General features: G+C 41.2%; 1 protein-coding gene across 1 annotated transcript in view; it reads left to right on the forward strand.

Annotated features, from left to right (window-relative positions):
* ATP8A2 (ATPase phospholipid transporting 8A2) overlaps positions 1–24512 on the forward strand; it is a gene marked incomplete at its 3' end in the record, with an annotated part of 287257 nt that overhangs the window by 13872 nt on the left and 248873 nt on the right. The window contains exon 2 of the mRNA XM_083855240.1: positions 21404–21548. Within this exon, the coding sequence (XP_083711366.1) occupies positions 21404–21548 (145 nt within the window). The remainder of the gene's footprint in view (positions 1–21403; positions 21549–24512) is intronic.

Genomic DNA, 24512 nt, shown 5'->3' on the forward strand with positions numbered 1-24512 from the left:
CATAGAACTGCTGTTGAATTTTCTGTTTTGTAGGTCTGTTTATACATCCATTACACTGAAAATAAACTTGTCCTACATGGAAGATTTTCATTAAGTTCACAAGTCTGTTCTGAGCTTAGTGTAGATATATCTTTGTTAAGCTGCCCTAAACATAATTAGCCGTGTTCTGGCTTTGGTAGTCCTTGGTGATACAGATCAGTTGTAATCAATACAAGAGGTTCTGCACTAGAGTTCTTCATCTGGTGCTAAAGGCTGGGAGTACAGTAAGTACCCTTCTAGGTCCAAATATAATAAACCTGAAATGCAGGGATCCATTCTTCCAGCCCTTTTGCTTCAGGTCTTCTCTTGGACAGGTGATCGTTTCAGTCTGGTATTTCAAGTCCTCTGGAAGCTGCCAAGTGGTGGGGAGGGCTGCTAATTCTCACACCAGCATATTTACTTCTGTTTGAAAGTGTCTTAAACAGAAGAAAATGTCTGTTAGAGCCAGAAAATGACTCTGAGGAGTGTGCTGCCTCTCTGCATGCCCTGTGCTGTGATGGTGATACAGGACAGCAGAGTCCCTCTGCCACGTATCTGTTACTCTGAGAGCTCTGAAAATCGTTACCCTGAGGTTTATACTGACTTTCTGCTGGTCACAGTCAACTTCATGATGTCCACTCTACACTGGGGTGGCATTTCTTGTTGCTCTCATGGAAGCAATGTGATGAGTCGGTGTGGGTTATGCTCATAATTCTGGGACTCAGTGAAGTCTTCTACATGGTTATGAAGTGTTCCCTTCATCATGTGCGATTGCTTAAAAGTCCTTGTTCTGAAGTAGGAGGGCTAGAATTTTCTTTCTGATTAACGAGACAGTATTAATTTTGTTCCTGCATTATGTCAGACTTCAATGTAGTTAGTAGATATTAAATTAGATGAATTACTAAAAGATAAAAAAGGTCACAATAGACTAATTTTAGTGTTTACTACACTATGCAGTTATATGCTGTTTTCTGGAAAGCATTTGGATGCTGCATGAGACATCTGAAAGTATTTTGCAATTAGAGAGAATGAATTAGTTGCCAATTTCCTCTCTTGAATGCTTCCATTAACAGTCCCACTAACAGTTGTAATGAACCTTTAATAAATACAATAAGCCACATAACCCATATGCATGGCTTGGTACATGATAGGTTCTGTGATGGTACCTTCCAGTCATATTCTTTAAGTACTTCATCAACAACTTGATACGATGTTTTTTAAGAAAAAGCTGCCTCAGTGAAGAGAATGGACTATAATGGAATTTACCCCCATCATTTTTTTCACATCTGCTTTGTTCTGTGTTGAATTCATTTGGAGAATGGCAAAAATAGCAGAGTAGTAAGGATGTAGTTGATGAATAATGTACTGCTTTTAGTTTACCACTCAATCCTTAGAACTTTTAGTATAATGGTGGGGTATCCTCTTAGATAAGCTCATTTTGGTGGCTTGTGCAAGCCCTTAGCAATGGAGATGGGATCTGCTCCATGCCAATCCAAAGGTATGTCTGAGTATCTAAGGTGAGTGCTTGGATGTATATGCCTCTGCTGAATAGCAGGACTTTCATCTAAGGGAGTCAGGCTGAGGTAAGATTGGGCCTTGCAGTAGTCTAGGCACTTCCTCCTCCAGGTGATCATTCCCTGTTGTCTTCTGCATGGTGTGTCTCATTGCTGTAAAGCAGAGAGAAGGGGTTTGAGGAAATGCTGGGAGCGAACTTTGTGCCTGGCTGTATCCATCAGTTGGTCCTTGATGATAAAAATTGCTTCTGGATCAGTCTTTGTTCTTCCCATGCAAAAAAAAAAAAGGGATATATGGATTTGAGACCTTGAGACCCTGAGGTTTAAGAGAGTTTGTTTAAGCCTTAGTTCCTACAAATGTCTTCTTATAAAGACAGTTTCAGCTGTCTTGCATGGCATATAGGTGTGCTCAGGGTATGCCCATATGGTCATGTATTTAAATGCCTTCCTGAAAACTGGTTTTCTGCTAAGATCCTCTAGAGTATGGACTTCTGGGTTTGGGGATGTTATGTTGCTATTTTGGACAAATTTGGATTTAAGAGATGAGACTTTTGGAGAGTTTATTAAGGGTGTGTTGGGAGTTGCCCTCAAGGGGGCTGAAGGAGCCCCTCTGTTTCAAAGCTGCCTCCCCTTTGCAGGGCCATTCTCTCACAGTGCCATACCTCAGATAAGCATTCAGGATGTCTAAGCTGTCAGCAGCACTAGAGAGGAAATGGTGTTCAGTGAGACATGGCTGGCTTGCTGCTGACTGAGCCCTTCCCAGTGGAAGAAGTTGGCAGTGGTGAGATGAAGACATGATGTTGGCTTTGTTGGGCTTTTGCAGTAGGATCTGTCAGAAGCTGTAGAGGGGCCAGAATTGGTTGGGTTGGTAGTAGAGCTGCAGTCTGCTATGTTTTGTTCTTAAGTGTTAAAATATGCCCCAATACTGTTATCAACCCATATCTGATCAAGGCACAATGCTCATCCTTGTATCTGCATAATAGAGAAGCTTGAAGAAACAGGACTTCCCTAATGTATTTTCCTTCTGCTGAGCTCTGCCACAATACCTGTGCACATGTGTGCAGACATGAGCACAAACCTGACTTCCTGAATAATTTGTTTTCCCAGTGCTCTTACATTTTAATAAAGCAGTAGGACTGTCTTTAATCTGATTGCTGTTGGCTGATGGAAGTTTAGCAGCTCTTACTGATCACTCACCTTACTCCATTAAGGGTAGGAGCAGCTCTGTCCATACATCTCGTAGCTGCTGCAAGGTGCTCTCTAGCAAGCAAATGGGTGGTCTAAGCTGCCTCTGACATTCAATTAATTATCTGAAGCCTAGTTCATTAAGCAAGTTTGAACAGTGAATACTGCACTACTAGTAGTGCCAGTATTTTGCATGCTGCCTTTCGTCTTCCCTCCCCTGCTGCCTCTTGGTCAGCACTGAAGTTCTGAGGGTACCTGCTAATAAATGCTCTGTGTGTTTAGAGTAGAGCTGCTGTGTAAATAATTCATAGGGCTTACAGGTGTCAGGAAAGTCTAGCTGGAGTGGGTAAACTGAAGTTGAATGATGACAGAAGATGCACAGTATGGGATTTTGATCTGATGCAAGTCTGGGTTTTAGCAGAGCTGTTCTAGATCTCCCTATGGTAGCTGAAGTCAGCTTTCCCTAAGTCTTGGTCAGACTGCTTATCTGCAGCTGCCAGAGCAGAGCTATCTCTACCCTATAGTCTGCTTGCCTGCTGTGGATTCCTTTGAGGTCTTTGTTGTTGTGGTGGTGGCTTTTTTAAACAGAGGATTTTGATATGTACTGAGGATTGCCCATAAGGGAGTGCCTATGGATCCAGTAATCATCAGAACATCTTTATGATGGGAGTCTTGGGGCTGCACTAAACCTTGAGAACCTGTAGGGGAAAGGCTGTGCTTGGTCTCTGTGCTTGTAACTTAGTTACGAGCACAGAGATTCAGTGTGTTACCTCTGAATCTTTAATGTCTCAGTTAGACTTTGGCTGGACACCAGAAGTCAGGCTGTAGGGCTTTTTTAGGCAAGAATTGGTAGGTGATGCAGTTTGCTTTTGGATTAGTGCATGTGTGACCTTTCATTTTAAAAGGCATTTTTGTGCTGTGTTTCAGCTGGTAAATGAGTTAGAAGGCAATCTCAGGAGTGGGTCAAGTGCTACTGCCACAGGGTAGGAAGAATGCATTTCTTTGCTTTGTCTTGTTGCTCCAAGAAGATATTTTTAAATGTTTTTATTTTTCCCATTACAGCTATTTAGCATTCTTGCCTCTAGTAAGAAAAAACAAAAGCTAAATTAACTCTATAGCATTTTTAATGCTGGCTTATATATAAAAGTGCAAATGAATGCAAAAAGCTGTAGTGGCTTCAGGCTACTTAGAGCAAACTAGAGTTATCTTAACATAGTGAATATTTGTCTTTTGTTGGTGTTTACTTGAGGGGGATATTAAGAGTAAAAGGAAAGAAAAATACCTGTTCTCTGTATTGATAGTATTATACTGTTTGCAAGTACTTCATCTTCTTTATCGACATCAATATTTTGGCTTTCTAAAGTAGAAAGCCCACTTAATGTGGAAACAACTGCGTTGGCAACAGTGACAAAAGCACTGGTAACTGGATTGCAAGGACTATCAGCAGGCATGCTGCTTTAGTTTGATTTGGTGGCCCGAGTTAGTAGAGCACAAGCTAGGTGACAGGGCATTAGTTCAACAAAATTGAAAATGGTTCGCTATGATTATTCAGTATTATCTTTAGATAATAGAAGTATGATAGATATTGTTCCTATTTATTGAAAGGTTATGTTTCTGTCCATTCTGTGAAGGGATGAAGGTGAGGGAGAAGTTGGTTATCTTGCTAGTGAAATTTACGACTTAATTTCCTAATTTGCTCCTGGTGCAAGCTTTATTATTATTATATTTTTTAAAAAAAATTTTTTTTTTTTTTGAGAAGGGTCTTCTGTTAGTCCTGAATGTCTTCGTGGAAGTCAGAGATGACTTCAGCTGACAGTGCTGCATTCCTACTATACATGGCAGGAGTGGTCTGGCTCTTCAAGTACAAAAGTGGCTTTGGAGGTGCAGTTGGTGCTTCTGTTTTGTCATACCCTGTGCTGGCAACACTGCAGATGTGAGATGTGGGCATGTTTACAGTGGGAGTAGAAGTGATCTGGCATCTACATTTCAGTACTGGAAGACTGCTCTGGAGTACTTTGAGATCAGAGACTCATCCTGTGATATCTCTTAATGTTTGCCTCTGAAATTTTCTAGCTGCTAGAACAGGGATGTGAGTGATTGTTATCCTCTTTCCTATTTTCTGTAAAGATAAAATTGATGGTTTGTGCTTTGATTTTGACTGATTGCTTTTGAATAATTGTTTATGGAAACAAAAAGCACTTTGTACACATCATGTGCACTTGCTGTAGGTGGCACTAAGATAATCTAGAAAGAAAGGTAGCTTTATGGAATGCTTATTCTCTCTTCCTTTGTATGCCAGGTATCTTAAAAATGCATTTCTTAAAAGATAATAGCTGCACTTGAGTATCTATAGATGAGACAATGTTTAGGGCTGAACCATAAGAAGCCACCAAGGAGGCATATGTATGTAGTGAGTGGTAGGCAAGCAGCTCAGTTGGTGGTAGGTGTACATCATTCTTATTTTCAGAGTATGCTTAATTTTACGGTGCACTTCTGTTTATCTGTGAATAGTAGGCAAAATCAGACTTCAGCAAGATGCTTTTCTTTCAGCAAGTTGTGAGGGCTTCAGGCCACCATGCTCTCTCTGTTGTGGGGCTTGGTGTGCTTCTTTGCTATGAGCCTTGAGATTCAGGCTTGAAGTCAAATTCTTCAAATGAATTAATGTTTTAGTATCTTGCTGGATTTCTGATGAGAAATGTCAGCAACTTGGAGAACTAAGTTAAACAAAGTAGAAGACTTAGCTAAGCTGCAATATATTATTTTTTCTTTTAGTCTGAAATTTGCTGGCTGCTGTAGGACAAAGGCTGGTGGCAGATGGGACTGGTACCTTCAGTGTTAGTCAAAGGATGCCTTGCAGAACAGAAGGTAGTGTCACCTGGCTGTTTTTTCAGGCTCCCATTTGGCTCTGGAAAAGACAACTGGAAGTTTCTGTTCCCTTCACCTTTTGAAAAGGAAGTATTTGATGTGTTTTTTTTCAGAGAAGGGGAATATAGAAAGGCCTCCTTTAGCAGGTTACTGAACTGTGATGAATCTCACATTTATTGATTTTAATATATATTTAAACAAGCAGACTAGATATGTGAATACTGAGTCCTTTGTAGATCTTATGGCAGTATATGAGCTTTGGTGTGCCATCATGAAGTCAAAATTGTTACACTTTTCTCCATTAAAATTCCATAAACATGAATTAGCTGATTCATCACTAATCTCATCAGGATTAAAAGGCCTTAATCTTACTCAAACAACATTATAGCCTAACAGAGTAAGAGACTGGAAACTGATTTTTCTTGTTGCTACTCCATGCATTTACATACAAGTGCTTACTATTTCCTGATTTAAAGCACCCAATCAGCAGCTTGGAGGGGAACTGGTAAACATAAATTTAAAAATGAAAATTCTCTTACTGAATAATTTGAGGTTACATTCTTGAATACTAAGTAATTTGAGGTCTCCCTAGATCTGAGCTGCTCTGAGAATTAATTCCCTTCCCAGTAGGTAGGGAACATGAATCTTTGATTGTACAAGCTAGGGAATTACATTTAAAAGAGAACCTACAGCTACTCTTTCATTATTAACAAATGCCTGTTAGAAGAATGGTCTTTCTGACCCCAGAGGCAGTTCTATGCACATCTGTCAATGTTTGCCATATGAAAGCATAAAAGTGGTGCTCAATGCAAGTGTTACTTCAGGACTCTTTTGAACAGATGCTTTATAAAGATCTTGAAAGGGATAAATCCTGGAGGTGGGCAAAAAGCAGGTTTCTGAACTTGACCCACATCCAGCTAAGGACAATGGAACATTAATTGGTTATACCTGAACTTTTGGCTGGAAAATACTCTCAAATGCAAGTGGCAGTAGCAGTTATTACCTTACTCTTTACCTGCGTTTGAAAAGTTTGCTTCCTGGCTGGGAAAACTGAGCTTGAACTAGTTTGATACAGCACTATCATTATCTTAAATCACTTGAATCCACTGACAAACTGAGGCTAAAAGAGCTATTTTTCCAATGTTTCAGCCACCCTGTTCTCTAACCAGCAGCCTCAGGCACAAGGGATTAAATCTTGTAATTAGATGCTACCCCTACCAATTTGCTCTCTTTGGAGTCAGTGTGCTAAAAATTTTTAATCTTTTAGAATGCAATAGAAGTTAAGATAATGTGGGTGGGATAGTGAGGTGTAATGAATAGGAAACTTTTCAGTTCATCCCAACAAAAATCCAATGAATTTTGGTGATACCAAATCTATTTTGAAATTATTTGGACATGGGCTTTCTAATTTGATGCTAAAACAAAATATCATATATCTTTTGTAAGATGCTGAGAATCCAAATTGTTACATAACAAATACAATTTGTGTCTAAATATAACAGCAGAGAAGTATGTTCCAGACTTGAGAAATCATTAGCTGCTACGAGACTTGAGTAATTGCTAATTAGTGTGGTTTGTGGCCAGTACTGATGAAGTCACCAGAGTAGGAACAAATGCACTTAAGCCAGCTGTGGTATTTGGTTTCTTACTTGTAATCCTTCTCATTGGCTTGCCAGGAACCTGGCCAGTGTATTGACTCTCTCTCTACACTGAAGTACACAGAATGAAGCGATATTTGCTTTATTGCAAGTTATTAATTGGGTGAAAGTTGTTTTTTTTAACAGCTTGCAGTGTTCTGATCTCTCCTTGTGGCTGTGGGTGCTTTGCTGGCTTCCAGTGCTACATACACACTCCAATAGTCTGTTTGTGGAATGAAGGTGCTACAGGGGCTCAGCATATTGTGATCACGTATTTGAAGGTGTGGGTAGAGGAGAGGCTTGCAGTCTGAACTCTAATACTGTAATGCAGTTTAAACTTCTCTACAGAGTAGTTTTCTTTGAGGAGCACAGATCACTTACTCCCTGCAGAAGGAAAAGCTCCTTTTGCTAGGACTCATAACAGTTAATGTGATGCATGTTTAGGTACCTTCTTAATATTCAATGGCCTTGGAGATGTTTCAGCACGGAGAGACAGTGTCTTGTAATAACCTTCACAAGAAAGTTAAATTGAGCAAGTAAGAAAAAATTGTTTTCAAGATATTTAAAAAAAAAGAACAGAAAACCTCCAGAAAATTCCAAACAAACAAACAAAAAAAACCAACCAAACAAGAAATAACAAAAAAAACAAAACAAGAAAATGTTAGGTCTGGCTGTATACATATTTGCAGTTGGACTGAAGTTTTGCTTCGTGTTTCTTTAACAAATTTTTTATCCTTTATAGACTTGGAACTTTAGGAGAAAATTAGATCTAGATTTGAAAACCTAGAATTTATGGAAGGCTGATAGAAATTCCATATTTGGTTTTGAATTATTTTGTAATAAGGACAACTTCAAAGCTTTGAAAATCATTGTGCAATAGTGTTCAAAAATTTGATCACTGGTCATTTACAGTTCTGTGCACTTCTGTGAGGTTACATTTGAAATGCAGAGTAACTGCAATGACATCAGAGGATGGCAGCAATGCCTACTGTGCTTCATGTTTTGATGCAGTCAGCTGTCAGCACAGCTGGGTGAATTGAAATCTGAATGCAGAAATAGTGGTAGCAGTACTGTTGGGGGCAGTGATGCCTGCTGCAGCAAGTGTGGGCCAAAAAGGAGCTGATGCAGGCTCTTTGAGTGGTGTAGGCTACCTTCATGACCAAAATGTGGGAGACAGAGAATGGGTAGGAAGCTTGTGTTCTGCCTGATTAAGGATGACCCTTCAAAAATGTGTTCTGGTCTGCAGTCTAAGGGTAAAAGAAGGATTTTCAAAAATTAGTGTATTCCACAAGGGTATGGACTGATTACTAAAGAACGTGGTTGGATTTGTGGGGTACAAAGGGCAGGAAAGGGTTAAAACTTACATAAATTTTTGGGGCTAAGTTTCTGGGAACCCAGAATGTTCAGGAATTAAGTGGTTGCAGTGAAATTTGAAGGCTCATTCAGTAATAAAATGCACATGGTATCTTTGGGATGAAGAATAGCTCAGTGTTATGAATGTCTTGGTACCTCTCTGTGATGCACTTGGATCTTGGAGACAGGAATGTTGAAACAAGTGGGAAGAGCCCAGTTCCTGTGCATGAAGAAGTTTACCTGTGCTGCCCAAGTGATGTGCAGGTCTGACACTTACCTTAGCCAGCTGTGCCTAATGCCTTGGTTCCAAACTGGAAACCTGTGGTGGAGGAGGGATGTGTTGAGACTGGGTGAATGCTTGTGAATTAGGTGGTCAGATTTCATTTTCATGTGCTTATGTTGGTAACTGTCTAAAATATTTGCTGTTCACTGGTACTTACTGAGTGAATCATTTTTGCTGGGCATTCCTGGCTTATCCTCTAGCATGTAGTTCTGATTATCAGGATAAACAAGATGATGAATCACAAGGTGACTTTTTAGGAGCAGATACAAGCGTATGTGTATAATAAACTGATCTGATATTTAGTCATTCTCTGTGGTGGTGAATGAGTTTGCTCAAGTGTGAACAGTTTCCCTGAGGAAGAAATAGATTAAGGAATTATCCGTCTTTTGTTCTGTTTTTAAGCTTCTGTTTTTAGTCTAGTCCTTGCATATGCACAACTAGGTATACTAAACAAGCGAAAACCTGTTAGGGAAATGTACACAAAAGAGAAACTTATATTCAAATCTATTTTACTAGAATGAGTGTTGGGCCCAAAATTACTTGTATTTGGAAAGTTTTCCCTAAACTTTATGCAAACACATCTATTCAATCAGAGATGAATTTTGTCTTCAGCATTAGAGTAAAATACAAGTGCTTCCAGCATTCATGATACTTCTGATCAGCATTATGTCAGGCTTCTTGCTCACTTTCAAGCAGTGTGTGGGGAGAGGAGCCTGCATTGCAGAACAATCAAGCTGTAATTGCAAGCAATCCTGGACATGTGATGTGCTTACTCTAAAGGGTCAGGGATGAGGAATTACTTTTTTTTTAAGGACCAAAACCAAGCCTTAAACTCCAAAACTCTGAACATTATGCTGTCTAAAAAAAGCTTTTGTAATGTTTTGATGTCTGACTCATTTTTGTCAATGCCTGGAGCTGCCAGCACTGAGTCAGTGATATTCAGCATTATGCATGGAAGGGATTTCCAATAATAAAAAGCAGTACTGATGCAAGGCAGCACACTTGATGGTAAATATGCCAACAGCACTTGCTTAAAATGCATCCTAATGGTTCTTGAATATCCTGTATATGGCTTATGTATGTTCTATTTGCTCTGAGAGAAGCTCAAAGGGATCTACACAAGCTGTTGAAGGATGTAAGGAGATCTAGGAAACTTTGAAATAAGGTAGATTCTGTGTGGCTGTGATGGCAGGGATGAGGCTGTGGGGTGTAAGTGGGAACCCAGAGGAAGCAGTCAACACCCTACCTGGCTGATTTGGGGCCTGGCTGTTCTAGTGCTATTGCTATAGTCTTCTCTAGATGTGTTGGGAGTGCTCCTGCACTCTGCTATCAGACCTCACCAGCCTGGAAAAGGTGAGATAAGATGTTTGGATTTAAGATAGGTCATTCATATGTCCCATTGTGTAGGGTAGGCTGGTGCAGTCAGCTGGTGAGCTTCTACCATATTTTTAGTAGGGAAATTAAAGTACAACTATAAGCAGAGGACAAACAGATACAACATTATCTACTCATGGATACATCTGTGTAGGGAATAGATAATGTTCTCAAACATTGTTCTCTGATGTTTTCCTCATGCATTATGCAACATGCTTCCCTAATGAAAGCTGGATAAGAGCACCTAAAATTTTAGAGTTACCTTCCTCTCTTGAGAGAAAAGCACTTACTTGTAGCTAGCAGTGTCTTCCATGGTTTCCTGTCATTATCTTGCTCATAAATATTTGATCATCTCTTGCCAGCCTTTGTTGTGCCAATTGTCAGGTGGTGCATGCAGCTTCCTGTTGGTGGGAAGAGATGGGCTTAATACACCCCTCGTATCTGGAGCCTGGTTCTGCACAGGCATAAACAGAGCTAAAGGCCACAGCTGACAGTGTCACCAACACTGGTGTGCTGGTGGCTTCAGAAAGGCTGAGCTGGCCAAGGGGCCGTTGTTGGCAGTGAACAGCCACTGCTGGTTCTTCCTATCTCGCCTTGCTAATGTGGGCTGGCTTTCTTAGAGCACACAGCTGTCCTAGCATAACTGTACTCCCATGACAAAAATAGAATCAGTACCACTCCCATGGGCCTCATGGCCACAGGGAAATCTTCTACAGATCCAGTGCTTTGCTGGGATGGTCACTCAAAAAGCCAAGTCCTTGCTTCCTCCCATGACTGTGTTCTCAGGCTTTAAACAAGCTGCTGATATTTTCTTTTCTATTCCATATCCAGAAAGCAAGCAAGTAGTTTGGCAGGATGTGATGGGGAAGAAGGGAGACAGACTGCCAAGGAGGAAGGACCCTGGAAAGCTGTTCTTAGTGTTCCATAGTTATGTACATGACCCACAAATAGGACTAATGGTCATGGTTATCTAAGATGTATCCAACATAAGTAGATATGACTTTAAATAGAGGCATATAATAATGGGTTTACTATGGGTGAAAAGGAAGTGAAAACTCCTCTCTTTTCTCAAGGGAGAGGGTTTTTTATTGGCTGAAGTAATTTCTAACCTTTTCATTTGACAGCCAAAATTGCTATTTTTGCTATTAACCCTATTCAGAAGCAAAGTAAAGTAAGTTAAAAATAACCCTTTATATTTGCAGAGGTGACTGGGTCTCATGACCTGTAACATCACAGATAGCATCTCTGGTAGGAACAGAACACCTTTTTACCAGGATTTCACTCGAGAAATTGTGCTTTGAAACCTGGTAGAGGTGGGGAGGAGCAGTCGGAGTCCAGGAACTGGACAGGTCATTATTTCAAGTGCTGAAATCCAGGATGATGCTGAATTTTCCTTTTTTTTTTTTTTTTTTTTTTTTTTTTTTTTTTTTTTTTTTTGTTTGAAATGTATTAGAATGTTTCAGTGAAAGCCACAGCTGTCTCTTTGTGCATGGGTATACACAGGCACCTAGTGCACTCTTGCCTTGTGTGAATCCAGTGTGGAGCAGTTTGAAAGTGCAAACATATATTTCACAGATTACCATGGGGATCACTTTAATCAGCTTTGAGACCTGCTAATGCTGTAGAGATCTTTGAAGGACTACTGCTGTTTTCATCTCCATGCAGCCAGTGCAAGAAGGAATGAACATCATGTCTCTGTGCCGCCGCTGGAAGAGATGCTTCTCTCTAGGTAACTCTACAATGGGCAGCTGCTTTTGTTGTGTGTTACACTGAACTGGGGGTGGACAGAATTAAGAACAGCAGCTTTGGGAGTGCTTTAGAGCAAGAGGTCACTATATGTGCAGTAAATCTTTCTAATCTACTGTTGGGTAGAAGCCAGCGTTGTAGGCCTCTGGGCTTTTAGTAGAAGAAAACAGCTTTAAATCATGAGCATATAATGGAAACCCATTTATTTTTCTTGTTTAAATTGTTCTCTTAGAAATCAAGATCAGCTGTGCTTGCAGCTGATATGCTTAGAGCTGTTAATAAGTTGTTGCAGAACAGATGCATTACAGAAAGGAAAAAAAGCACTTGGGTGTCAGAATGCTAACAGAATTATGATGCGCCAAAGATATTTTTAGCTTCAACTGATAATAATACAGGGAAACAAGCCTCAAAGGTGTGAGGCAAGAAGGCTGTAGCTGCTTTCTTCTAAGGATTAGCTGTGGCTGTCAGTTGTGCTAAGGAGATTTCTGATGTCTGTTTTTGAAATATTCCACTAATCACACAACAGATATGCTGTACTTGATAGTACAAGTACGTGGCCCACAGATGGGATTACTAGTCATGGTTATCCAAGGTATATCTGACAAAAGTGCTAGAATTCCAGGGTCTTCCTTGAGCAGTAGGATTATTTGCAGGAGGGATTCTTATTCTTGTTTGAAGTATTCATGTTTGAAGTATAATTTAGCTGTAGCTTCTGCCACCTCATGTTCACTTTCTGTTAACTGTTTTGAGTCAGATCTCTGATCCAGTCTCATTTGCAGTTCCTGTAAGTAAGGAGTAGAATTAGTGTTGTGCATTGTCAAATGCAATGGTTTGTGGTTTTAGTGTTTTCCTTAGTATTGAAAGATTTTTATTTCTTTAGTGGAAAATTCAAAGGAAACTTAATTTTAAAGTTCTAAAATTTAAAACTTTTTTTATCTCAGAGGCTGAAAGTTCACACAGAATGAACACAATGTGTTTTCATGTGTTTGCCCTATGAGCCTGCATTTGCACTGTTGCCTTGTGTGTGAAAATTCTCAAGTTATGTTAAATGTGTAGCTCTAAATCCAGTGCCCTCCACTCTGTCTCAAGTGCTGAAGACTTACTTGTTGTTTTCTAATATGTGCACATGTGCTTTGAACTTGACTGGTAGTTGGTAGGCCATGCTACCCAGGAGTTAAAAATAATAGTAACTTGTGAAAAGAGCAGTGAAGTGGTGACACGTGGCATTACCAATAGCAGAAGCCTTGTTCCCCAGAGTGTCAAGACCAAATAACCCCAAAGAGAGAACACTAGTGCCTGGTCTGTTGAACCAATGCCTCTGTTACCTCCTTCAAAGCTGCCTTAACTGGTGTTTCTTGTGGGACTTGTTCATGTGCTGTTGATTGGAAAAAATGGATGACTTTTTTGGGGTTCCTTCATGTCTTTATAGTATCTGTGAAGCTCTTGGAAACCTGGAACATATGGAATTCAATTTTCAGAGTAGAATCTGAGTGTGAGAAGTGCAAATTGTCTAAACAGCTTTGAAAAAAACTATTTCACAGGAAGTATTTGGGTTTGAACTTGAGGGGTTTTAGTGACAGCTTGGGAGGCTCCTCAAGCTTACTGGAACTGCAGTATTTGCCTATTTAAAATTCTGATGTTGAACAGTTGAACTCTGCTGAAGCTGAGTATTCAACTTCATGTCAGGCTATTAGATTTAATTTATATGCTGCCTGAAATCAATTTTTTCAGGCATCAGATATGCCATTGGTTCTTATAAATCAGACACATGTTGTATATACCAAAAAGCTCTTCTTGAAGTCTGAGTTCTGGTGATAAACTGCTAGTAAATACACAAGTGAGTTTGGATAAGAGTCAAGCTTCTATAAACACCATTTTTTGTCCAGTGCAACATGGAAACTCTAAAATTAACAACAAAACACTTGTTTGAACTGGTGTCACTTACTAGACCCTCTAAATTTTTTGTAATATTTATTTGGTAGCTGGGGCAGGGGAAAAAAGGAATTAACTCCTTTACCAACCAGTGATATGTGTCCATCCTTGGAGTTTAGCTGACAGTTTTGGCCATGAAGCTTGAGGCAGAATAAGAATAGATCATGTGCAGTGTTATTAGTTCAGCATTATCAGCAGAAACTACTTGGTTTTGACTTTAAGTGAGAAGATACAAAATTACTTGGGAGATGGAGAAGAGCTATTTTAGGCCAATATCTTGTGGTCTCACCAAGGCTGCATATGAGGACTGTTAGAGGGAATAGAATCATTAGAGCTTTATTTTTTCACTTCAAGAAGCAAAAAGAAATGCACCAAGGAAACTTTAACTTAAACTGTAAGTAACCCTAGGCATCTTTGCTTCCCATATTTGAGTATTCTGTCAATTGATTTTTTTTTTTTTTTGCTTTGAATAATGTCTGTTATTCATACAGAGGTAGGTGAATTGGGTGGATCTACTTCTTATCCCTTCCCTCAGTAAGAGCTCTGTTCTGTCTCTAGAAATATGCAGTATTTGTGTATGAGTGCATCTGAATCTTCTTTGTATACCATTTCTGCTGAACTTCTGAGGTAACGTAATTCTGGTTGCTGCTGTTTAGTTCTCTGAAGTCTCTGATGTTCTGCTAGGAATTTGTGTTGTTTGTTTGTGACAACATTTAGCTGCTTCATTCAAATGAATTTGGCCATATGCAAAAAAACCCATCCAGGCTCCAGCTGTCTCTGTGGTATGCAATTCCACTTACAATTGGAGGCAGCTCTTCAAAAGCAGCAGTGTTTTGTGCCTTGAATTTCTTAGAGCTAAGAATTTTCTAGTTAGTAATTTAAGATTATTCAAAAAGACCTTTTTTTAGTGTTGTCAAGTTTAGTTTAAATCTGGGATAAACACAAGAAAAGTGACTAAACTTCACAAGGAACATACTATTCCTGTTTATGCTTAATATGAACAGGGCCAAGCAAATGGAGTTCTCGCTCTCCTAGTTTCTTTAACCTCAGTGGTTGCTTTTGCATCAGCTGAAGCTACAAGAAGTCTTTCATAAATGTGTGCAGTTTAATGAAGTGAGAACTACTGATGCTGTGTGTCTGATAACAAAATCATGTATGAGCTACTGATCCACCTATACTGCAAGTATCTGTGCATTTATTAGAGCACTGCAGTTCTTCTGTAGCTGCATCCCACAGGCAAATTGGTCCTCCTTGGACTGACCAGTGTATCCAAGCTTATCTTCTGGTTTAGCTGAGCTCCCATTTCATAGCAGCATTCTTTGCAGCAATCCTTGAAGTTCACTGTGAGAAGCTAGAAGTCCATGAGCATTATCACAGTGGCTAACTTTCCTGTCCAACTGTAACCTTCTTAGTCTTGTTAATTTTGATAATCAACAATTGCAGAGCTGTAAAGAGGAGAAGGGAAGTTACAGACCTGTGTCTGTTTACCTTCCTGTGCAATATCTGTTAGCTTGATTGATGACAACTTCCTCCTTATGACTTGGAATCCAGAGAATAATGTTCCTTTGGTCTTCTCTTGTGCTCCTGAAGCTTCATTTGCTTTTAATGTCCTTTTGGAGCTACTGTCTCCATCTGAGTCTCACTTTGTTTATTGGTCTGTATTTCACACAGAAAAAAATTCCAATCTTCAAAACTGATTCACTGCTCTGCATAAAATAGCTGTTTCTTGCTGTGCATCTCTAAAACATCTGCTACAAAAGGTATGGATGTCTTTTTGTGTTCTGACTTGAACAGGGGAGTTATCCAAGAGCTTTAACTCCCACTGTCTTAAGTTTGACTCACAGTAGAATTGTTCCATAGCTATGTCAAGTTGCTTGAGCTGAACACAAGAGTTTTTTCACTATCAGTTTAGCTGTCACCAGATACAACTTCAGGGTAACTTTTAAGAATAAAATCTTGTATGAAGAACTCTAATCTCTTTTTTTTTTTTTTTTTGCTCACTTACTATCCTTGCAGGTTTTTCTGCGTGCAACTATTAAAAGAACCTGAACCCAAAACAAAACCGACAAAAACCTCTCCCAAATCCTAAGAACCCCTGAAAATCCAAACCAGCAATAAAGGCACTTGGGGGATGTACCTACCAGTTAAAATATCAGGCCTGAGTTTACTTCCAGCTTGTCTGTTTCATGTTGTCTTTAGTGTGTCTTTAGTGTGTAAGAAAAACAGTACTTTCCCTGGGACTGCACATAATGCTGTTTGTGTTTTGGTGCACCAGTTGGTAAGCTCCTTGGAGGGGTTTGAACTGACTGAGTAGTCACTTAGTTGTCTGCAATAGCATTTCAGTAAGTAGCTGCACATAGTTTTGCAACTGTGTATTAACCTCAAGGCTGCTGCTACTAGGGACTCTGGTATTTGCATGCAGATGATCTAAAGACCTCCTAATTTGCAGGAAATGGATCTACAGTGAAGGAAGCATATTTAAAATTACTTTTGATAATAGAAGAGCTAGAAAATAAAAGCTACACTGTGAAATCTTCCAGATCTTCCTTTGTTCAGACATGAGTGTGTAGGAATGTTTGCCTACAGTGTTATGCTGTTGAACACCGTGGCAGTTTTCTAAATTCTTTGAAATTAAAACCATAACACTGTTCATCAGGGTTTTTTTTTTCACATGAACTGGTTATAACTCAAGATCAAGATATCCTAGTCCTGTGGAACAAAGCTCTCTTGGAGGATCTGGTAGCTGAAGTTCATGCCCTGCATCTCCTGTTGGCAGCATGCTGTGCTCTGCCTCTTTGAACTCCTACCTTATGCACTTCTAGATTAATTTTCAACTGCATTCCTATTGAACAGTGAAAGCAGCTAGGGAAATAATATTTCAAGTAAAAAACTCATTTAGTCACATTTCAGAGTCATTGTTTGTATATTAACTTATTGACAATTCTGAAGTGTGGAACGCCTCATTTGGCGTCGTCTTTGGTACTTTTGGTACCTTTGTGACAGTAACCCTGTGAAAAAATGTTATCCCAAGAAAATGAGGGTTTTACTGAATCTAGGTCACTTGTTGAGAGCCAAATTTGCATTTCAGTGCAAGGAAAAGTCCAAACTTGTCTGCCACCTCTCTAAATACAGCTCTCAACTTTTCAGGTGTTCACTTTGATAACTCTGTCTTTGAGGTTTAACCAGTAACAAAAATGCCCTATTTTCTGTAAATGAGAAAGTTTGGAGGCTTTTGGAGAGGTTCCTTTCACTCTGAGGAAAGCTGTCTTCCATATGTCTCAATTCAAACTGTCACTTAGTACAGTTGGGAGCATACAGGGAACTTTGTATGGCTACTTAAACTTTGACTTGTGGCTGTCTAAGCTTAGAATCACAGAGTGCTTGAGGTGAGGTGACTCCTGGAGATTGTAGTCCAATTCTGCTCTCAAATAGGGACAGCTTCTTTACCTCAGTGTACTTTAACTCTTTCTTGTGCTAGATCCTAGTCCTGCAAACAGTGCAGAATCAAGAAGTATGATTCTTGGCTGTAAACACTCCTAGCATTGCTTTAATTCTAAATGACATGAAGCCTTTGGTGAATTTCTCCTGTACAAACCAGCTGTTTCTCATAGCTTGTGCTTCTGATGTTTCAGTGAGGGGCTTAATTGATCTATAATCACTTGTTTTTAGAAATGGAACACATGTTAGAGCAATCAAGCACATCACTGAGCTAGAAGTAGTAACTAGCTGGCTGACCTACTTAAGTGAAAAGTGATAAAACTTTGACATGAGTTCCCTTGTGAGTTCTGACAGCTGACAAGCATCCCAAGTGACTAGTCTTTCAAAACACTACAGAATTCACACTTTATTTACTCAATCATGCAGAAGTTATGACTGTTAACTGAGCAGACATTAAGGAGACAGATACACATGGGAAAATGTCATCTTTGTAGGCCCAGTGATGTAAGAGTATTAAACCATATTTCATTGCTTCTCAAGTGATAATAAATGCCATGTGAATTTGTCAGGGCATCAAGTCTGGTTTCTCTTAATGATGAGAGAAAGCTATATAATCTCTTTATTTTTGTCAAGCTTTAATCCCATCTTTTTTTAGAAGAAACCTTGTTAAATAGTGTGAAGTAAGAGCCTTGAAGAAATGAATGGGCTTTTTATGAGGGAGTTTATAACTCAAGTCTGACTCATTGAACTTGTAAAGCACAGTGGGAAACAGTATTAAGCTCCTGCAGAAAGTGTCTCATGCCTCAGAATTGAGGCAAGGTGTATTAGACAATGTTTAAATTCCACAAGGACCTAAGTAGTTGAGTTGTGATCCTTGAAGATGCTTAAGAAACAGGTAGTTGTGGTTCTTTGGAACATGGTTTAGCAGCAGACTTTGGCAGTGCTGGCTTCATTATTGGACTCTAGGATCTTAAAGGTCTTTCCAACCTAAACAATTTCGTAATGCAGCCTTAAGATCAGTGTGATTAGGACATTCAAAATCTGGTATAGCTAAACATGCTAAATGAAGAGGCTATGAGATGCAGTGGTCTCTTATTAATACTACAAAATGAAGCATGAATAGTTTGATGCAAAATAAATTACATAGCAGTCTTGCAAGTCCTAGGGTGAATAACAGGAAAGGTCCAAGTCTTGTTGGAGAGAGTGACAAGCTGGCATGCCCTAAAGTGAAGTTAATGAGTCTAATTCCTCTGGATATGGGGAAGTAAATGCTACTATGAGTAAGAGCTGCTGAGCCTTCAGATTCAAGATCCACAACTGTTAGATGTGGTCAAGTCTGCTCTGTGGTGAAGTTACTTTTGCATGGCTGAGGTGATGGTCTGCATGTGGTCAGGTGTTCTTGGGGGATACTTCTGAAGGGGGTGTAACCCCTGGGACTGCTGCCCACCAGGAGGCTCTCAGAAGCTCAGGGCTCCTTAACTTTTTTGGAAGTGCAGGGAAAAGAGAGGATCTACAGCCAGTAGTAAAGGCCGCTGTCTGCAGTGGTCTGCTTAGTAACAGGGGAAGGAGGTGGAAGGCATTCCTCATGGGCAGGATTATTGGACAATCTTCCAAAATGAGCCTCATTCCACTAAGAGTTGAAGCAGCTGCCTTGAGACTCTTTCAAATCCCAAAATCTTGTTACAGCTGTTTCTACACACTTGTAAGTCTGCTTTGAAAATATTTCAGTGCACCTAAAGAATGAGACAAATTGTCCTTGAGGCACCTGTCTTGAAGAGAGCAGCCAAAAGGATAGGACATTATTTAAACCTAAATACCACTGAACTTCATCAGCTGTATTGACTCAGTTAATCCCTAAAGTTGTGGGACTGTTTCATGATACTTTGCAGCAAGGAGAACTAGTCAGCAGGAAGATTTCAATCATCAGAGGATATTATGAAAAACCCTAAATAAATAAGGTCTCTGGAAAAAAACAACAATTTTTACAGCATGTTTGTTCTGGAATAATTGCACTTCTATTCTGGCACTTGATTAGGAAAACTGATGAAAGCTGCTTCCTTGCACTTAAAGCTCTTAAGAGTATTGTTGTTTGATCTCCTTTGCAGTTACACAACATGAAATCAATGGGAAAGGACAACAAATATCCAGTAGAGCATTTAGTTCTGTTTTTCTGAAGGGGAAAATATCCATTCAGCAAGGCTGAGTGGTCTTCTGTGTCATGGCAAGCTTCTTCAGGCTGAGTAACTTAATATAGTATCATAATGGCATAGCCTTGCAAAGTGTACCGTCTTCACATTTCACTATGTGAATTTGTCTCTTTTCACGAAGTAAAAATGATCAAGCTGGCATATTTTCGCTGTCTGAATTGGTATCAACTGAAATGAAAGAAAATCAATTAATTAGCCTCGAACTTGCATTAAGTCAGCTTAATGTCTCCAAAGTATGACTTCACCGTGTGCAACACTTGCCTTGGGCGAGAGGCGGTGCTGTTGGAAGCCCATCAGTCTGTTAATTACACCGGCTTTATTGGCCCCGCAAAGGTCGTGTGGTGTACGAGGAGTGGGTAACGTTGCCCTCCAGTGGCTGACACTGGAGAACACCGAGCCTGTTTGCACTGGCAATACAGAACCAAGCCTTGGGAGGGTCTGCGGTGAGTAGGATGCTAGCTTGAAAGTGTATTCTGTTAGACAGGACAAGTTTTCACACAGTACAAGTATTTAGGTGTTCGATATGCTGAGCTTGTATAGGACTGAAAATTTTCCCTCAAACTTTAGTTAAGGAGGATGCAATTTCAGGGCCTCTCCCATTCATTGCAGGAGTCCTTTTTAGCCGTTGTCTGATCAGATCAGCTGGTTGCAGTATCATCTTAGCTTCATCCAGAAATCAGAAACAGATTTAGCTTTACAGTGGTTTTACTGCTTTACAGCTTCACAGGACAGTTTATTGCTGTTGTTAACCTTTGAATGAAGGTCTCAAAGAATGCTAACATAACACCTTTACTACATTCTTACCAAACAAGTTGTCATACTCCTGTCTAGAACTGCCCATGCTAGCTTGTAAATCCATGGCTTATTTAATAAACTGATAAATTCTTATATAATATATGTACAGCTCAACTAAATTAAAGTATCTCCATGGCTCAGGAGGGGAGAGGAAAGCAATAAATCTGTCTCCACAACTTCGGGAACCTTTTGAGGCTTAACAGAGGAAATAGCTAGCTCCTTTCTCTTATGTTTTTGTATTCTTTTAGTGTAAGGTAAACAATACGTATAGCAGTCAATTCACTCCAGAGCAGTGGGAAATGAAAATTACTTTGACTTTAAGCGGCAGAGCTTTGAAGTTGCACGTGTAAAGCAAGACAGTCTCGTTTTATCAATTCAGTCTGAGCCTCAGCTTTAGGGACAGACCCCCCAGATGCCCGGCCGTAGCCCCCCGTAGGGTGCCCGGGGCGGGGAAGGCAGCTCGGTCCCCGGAGCTCTGGGGGGAGCTCTGGGGGAGCTCTGGCGTGGGTTCTGGCGGAGCTCTGGCGGGGGCTCTGGGGCAGCTCTGGTGGGGGCTCAGGGGGCGCTCTGGGGGGAGCTCAGGGGGGGCTCTGGGGGAGCTCTGGGGCTGCCGCGCTGCCCCCCGAGCGCGGGTTCGGGCTGGGCCGCTGGGGATGCGCTGCGCGGGGGCGGCAGCACCGAGGGGACTCGGAGCCCCGCGGCGATGCGGAGGATGCCGGTCTGTCTCTCCCACGGAGCCCGGGAGGCTGCGGGCGGGGGGGATGCGGTTCCCGGCGGGAGCGGGGGCGGCTCCGGGGCGGGGCCCGGCCCATCCCATCCCATCCCGCGGGGCGGGGGGCGCGGGCCCCGCGCTGTCCCCGCCGCCAGCTGGCCCCGGCCGGCGCCGCCGCCCCCTCCACGGACAGGCATTATTTATTTACAGCCGCCGCCAACGCCGGGCAGGGCGCGCTCCCGCCGCCGCCCACCCGCGGCCCTTCCCCGGCCCTCCCCTCCCCGCGGCGAGGCCCCGGGAGCTGCCGGCCCCGCTGACCGCTCCCCTCCGCGCTCTCCCTGCAGGACCTGCCTGTTCCACATCGGGCTATAAGAAGGCGGATGATGAGATGTCCGGAGCCACGTCCGCGGCGGATCTGGACGAGGCGCCAGCCCGCACCATTTACTTGAACCAGCCCCAGCAGAGCAAGTTCCGCGACAACTGGGTCAGGTACGGAGCGGTCCCCGCTTCTCTCTCTCCAGGCGGCAGCCGCGCACCCCGCGCCCGTGGGCTGGGGGGGCTCGGGTCCCTCTCCCTTGTTTCTCGACCCTGCCCACGCCGGGTTTCGACACAATAAACGCGTGTCTGCCGGGGCGGGTGGCTTTGTTGTCTGCGGTGGGTACCAGGATCTGGTCAGCGCCCGGGCGAATCCAGCAGCGACAAGTGATGAGCTGCTTCCCTCCACAGTAGTTGAGATCAGGGAGCTGCTAGAGCTGCGTGGGCAAGGTGCACGAAAAGGTATTCACTTCAGTAGGGCACTGAATTTTGGAATAAGAGGACCTACTCAAGTGTTTCTGGATGCAGGGGTTAATCTGTGAAAATTTGGTGGGAGTTTTGAGTAGAATCCAGTAAACTCCATGTAGTGTCCCCTTAAAAGCTAGCATTTGGTTGAAAGAACAACTAGGCTAAGTATATAAAAAATGTATAGAATAGGAAGGCAGAAAAGAGAAAAAGAGAAAGTAAATCTAACAGGACAAGAATGACAACAGAAACTACAAGCTGGCATCCCTATGTGTAAAGGGCTATGGTCCACTTGTGTCTTTTAATTGAAGGCTAGAGGTAATTTTCTGTTTGGAGCCTTTTTTGTAGGGGGTGCGTGTGTGTTAATACTTCTGGTGGTATGATTAATGCCATGTTGTTGCAGTTTGGAAACACAAATAACATGGGCTGAAACACGGAGTACAAGGATGCATAACGTGAGCAAGTTGTGGTGGTGCTTGCCACACTTGCCTGGGGATAGCTGGATGAACAGATGGCTCCTGTCATGACTAAGGAGGAGTGTTGTTTAGCAGGCTTCTGTTCGTTAATGCAGATGTTTGGGTTATTGTTCAAAGAACAGTTTACACAATGAGTACCTTTATGAAAAGAGAAGAGTTTTTTATCCTGCTGAGGTGATGATTTCCATTATCTGATTTATTGTGTGTATTACCAAGGGCAATTCTAAAAATATCTTCTGGGAGAGTGCTGGTGTTCTGGGCACGACAGCAACTTATTTATAGGTGGTTTTCTCCTCAACTTTGACTTGTTACATCGTTGTCTGGGAAAGTCTATTGTTTAGGAGCAGTTAAAATGACACATTTTCTCAGTATCTTCCTTATTCTATGTGGGCAGCAACAGTGGAGGTTTTCATGCTTTATTTTTCCTTGTCTAGTTGAGGGATGAGTTTAACAGTTTCCTGTGGCTAGACTATTTCTGCTTTAAGAAGGAAAAGCAGGGAATGGAGGGTTGGCAGAATCTGTGGTTTAGGTTTTCAACAAGGGATTCTGTTCTGATCTGGCTAAATCTCACAGAACAGTAGTGTGTGACTCTGCTACCAAGAGCTTATTCTTGACAGTGCTATTACTGAGGAGCAGCTGTGTCCAGTTTGCTGTCTGGGAGCCATCCCCTGATAGCTGTACAAGTTTCTCAATACCTTTTTGCATCTTTGCCTCTTGACAGGCAAATTTTGAATCATGAGGAATACTGGTCTGTGAGGGATAGGACAAAGAGCAGGTAGTGTAATAGCAGAGATACTTGCATTACCTGATTAGGAACCTTAGCTCCTTAGTGTCACTTGGAAATTAAGTTGACTTTATAATGATTTGCTGCTGCTTAGTAAGAAAGCTTTGATCTCTTGACTTTTAAGGGTGATAGACATTGCCTGTGCTCTTTCCATCCTCTGGATTAGCTTTCTTCCCCCAGCCTGGTGGGACTGGAGGCAAAGTTGACTTAAGCTTGTAATGTCTGAGTAAGGAGGCCTTAGTTACTTAAGTATATTGGAGTTTCTCTTGAGGAGCTGCAGTTCTCTGTTGCCTTTGGACTTTCTTACTGAACTGTGTTCAGCTTCAGAAATTCATTCAACACTGGATTTCTCTCTGCTGATGGCTTTGCAGATGTTTTGTCTCCCTAGGAAGCATCAGTGTACCATAGAGCAAGGTGCTGGGTGAACCCCTGTACCTAAGGGCTTGTGGAAAATTAAACTGAAAATAATAAACCAGCTTGTTTTAAAATGCTTGAGTTCTGACTGTCAGAACTTTTGGTAGTCAGCGAGGATTCTCTGAATAACAGTGGGAATTTGTGAATGTTCATAAGAAGCTTTCTAAATTAAGGTAGTGTGAAAAGATTGCTCAAAACAAAGCAAAATACATCAGGAAATGGAAGTGCAGAGCACAGAGGAGGGTGTATATATAGTGATATATAGTTTTTTGTGTAAGATGTTCCTAACATCTTGAAGTGCTTTACTTTTTGTGGGTAGAAAAGCACTGGTAAAAGTGAATTCCAATGTCTGTGGAAGCATAAAGACAAATTAGTTTTGAATAAGTTAATAAAAACGGATAATTCTCTTGATCCCACTTCTAAGTAATATATAGTGCTGTTGCAGGAGTTAAGTGGATGGTAAGATGGCACTAACACTTCCAGAAGTCTTGAAGCGTGAGGATGTAGAAAGAAGCATTTCTTCTTTCCCTAGGCTCTCTGCTGTAAATCAGGCTGGGGAAGGTGCAGAGAAATGGCCGACTTCTTTTGTGTTCTTGGAACTTTGTAACAAACTATTTCAAAACATAGTGCTGTGTGTTACAGGCTACATTTAGCTTGGCCCTTGAGGTGTGCATATATAGGGCTGTCACTGTTGTTTATTATACTGTAGCAACAGGGATTACATCTGTAAAAACACATCTTCTACCTGTCTTCGGTCCTGCTCTGTTCCGTTTGAAAAACTTTAGGTATGTTTTACTTTTTGGACCTTTTAATAAAAGGTGAATTGTGTTCTATTTTCAGTTGGAGCATTTTAGAAGCTTTGAAATATGTAAAAAATGAATAAATGTTATTACTTTGTGCAACACAGCTGTACTGCAATATTAAATGTTTGTTATTAACAAAGCTAACTAGTACCTAGCTGGATATGTTTTGACATATCCAGCGTATGTCAAACATTTG

Source organism: Zosterops lateralis, assembly GCF_965231275.1.
Source record: "Zosterops lateralis genome assembly, chromosome: 2".
Lineage (NCBI taxonomy): Eukaryota > Metazoa > Chordata > Aves > Passeriformes > Zosteropidae > Zosterops > Zosterops lateralis.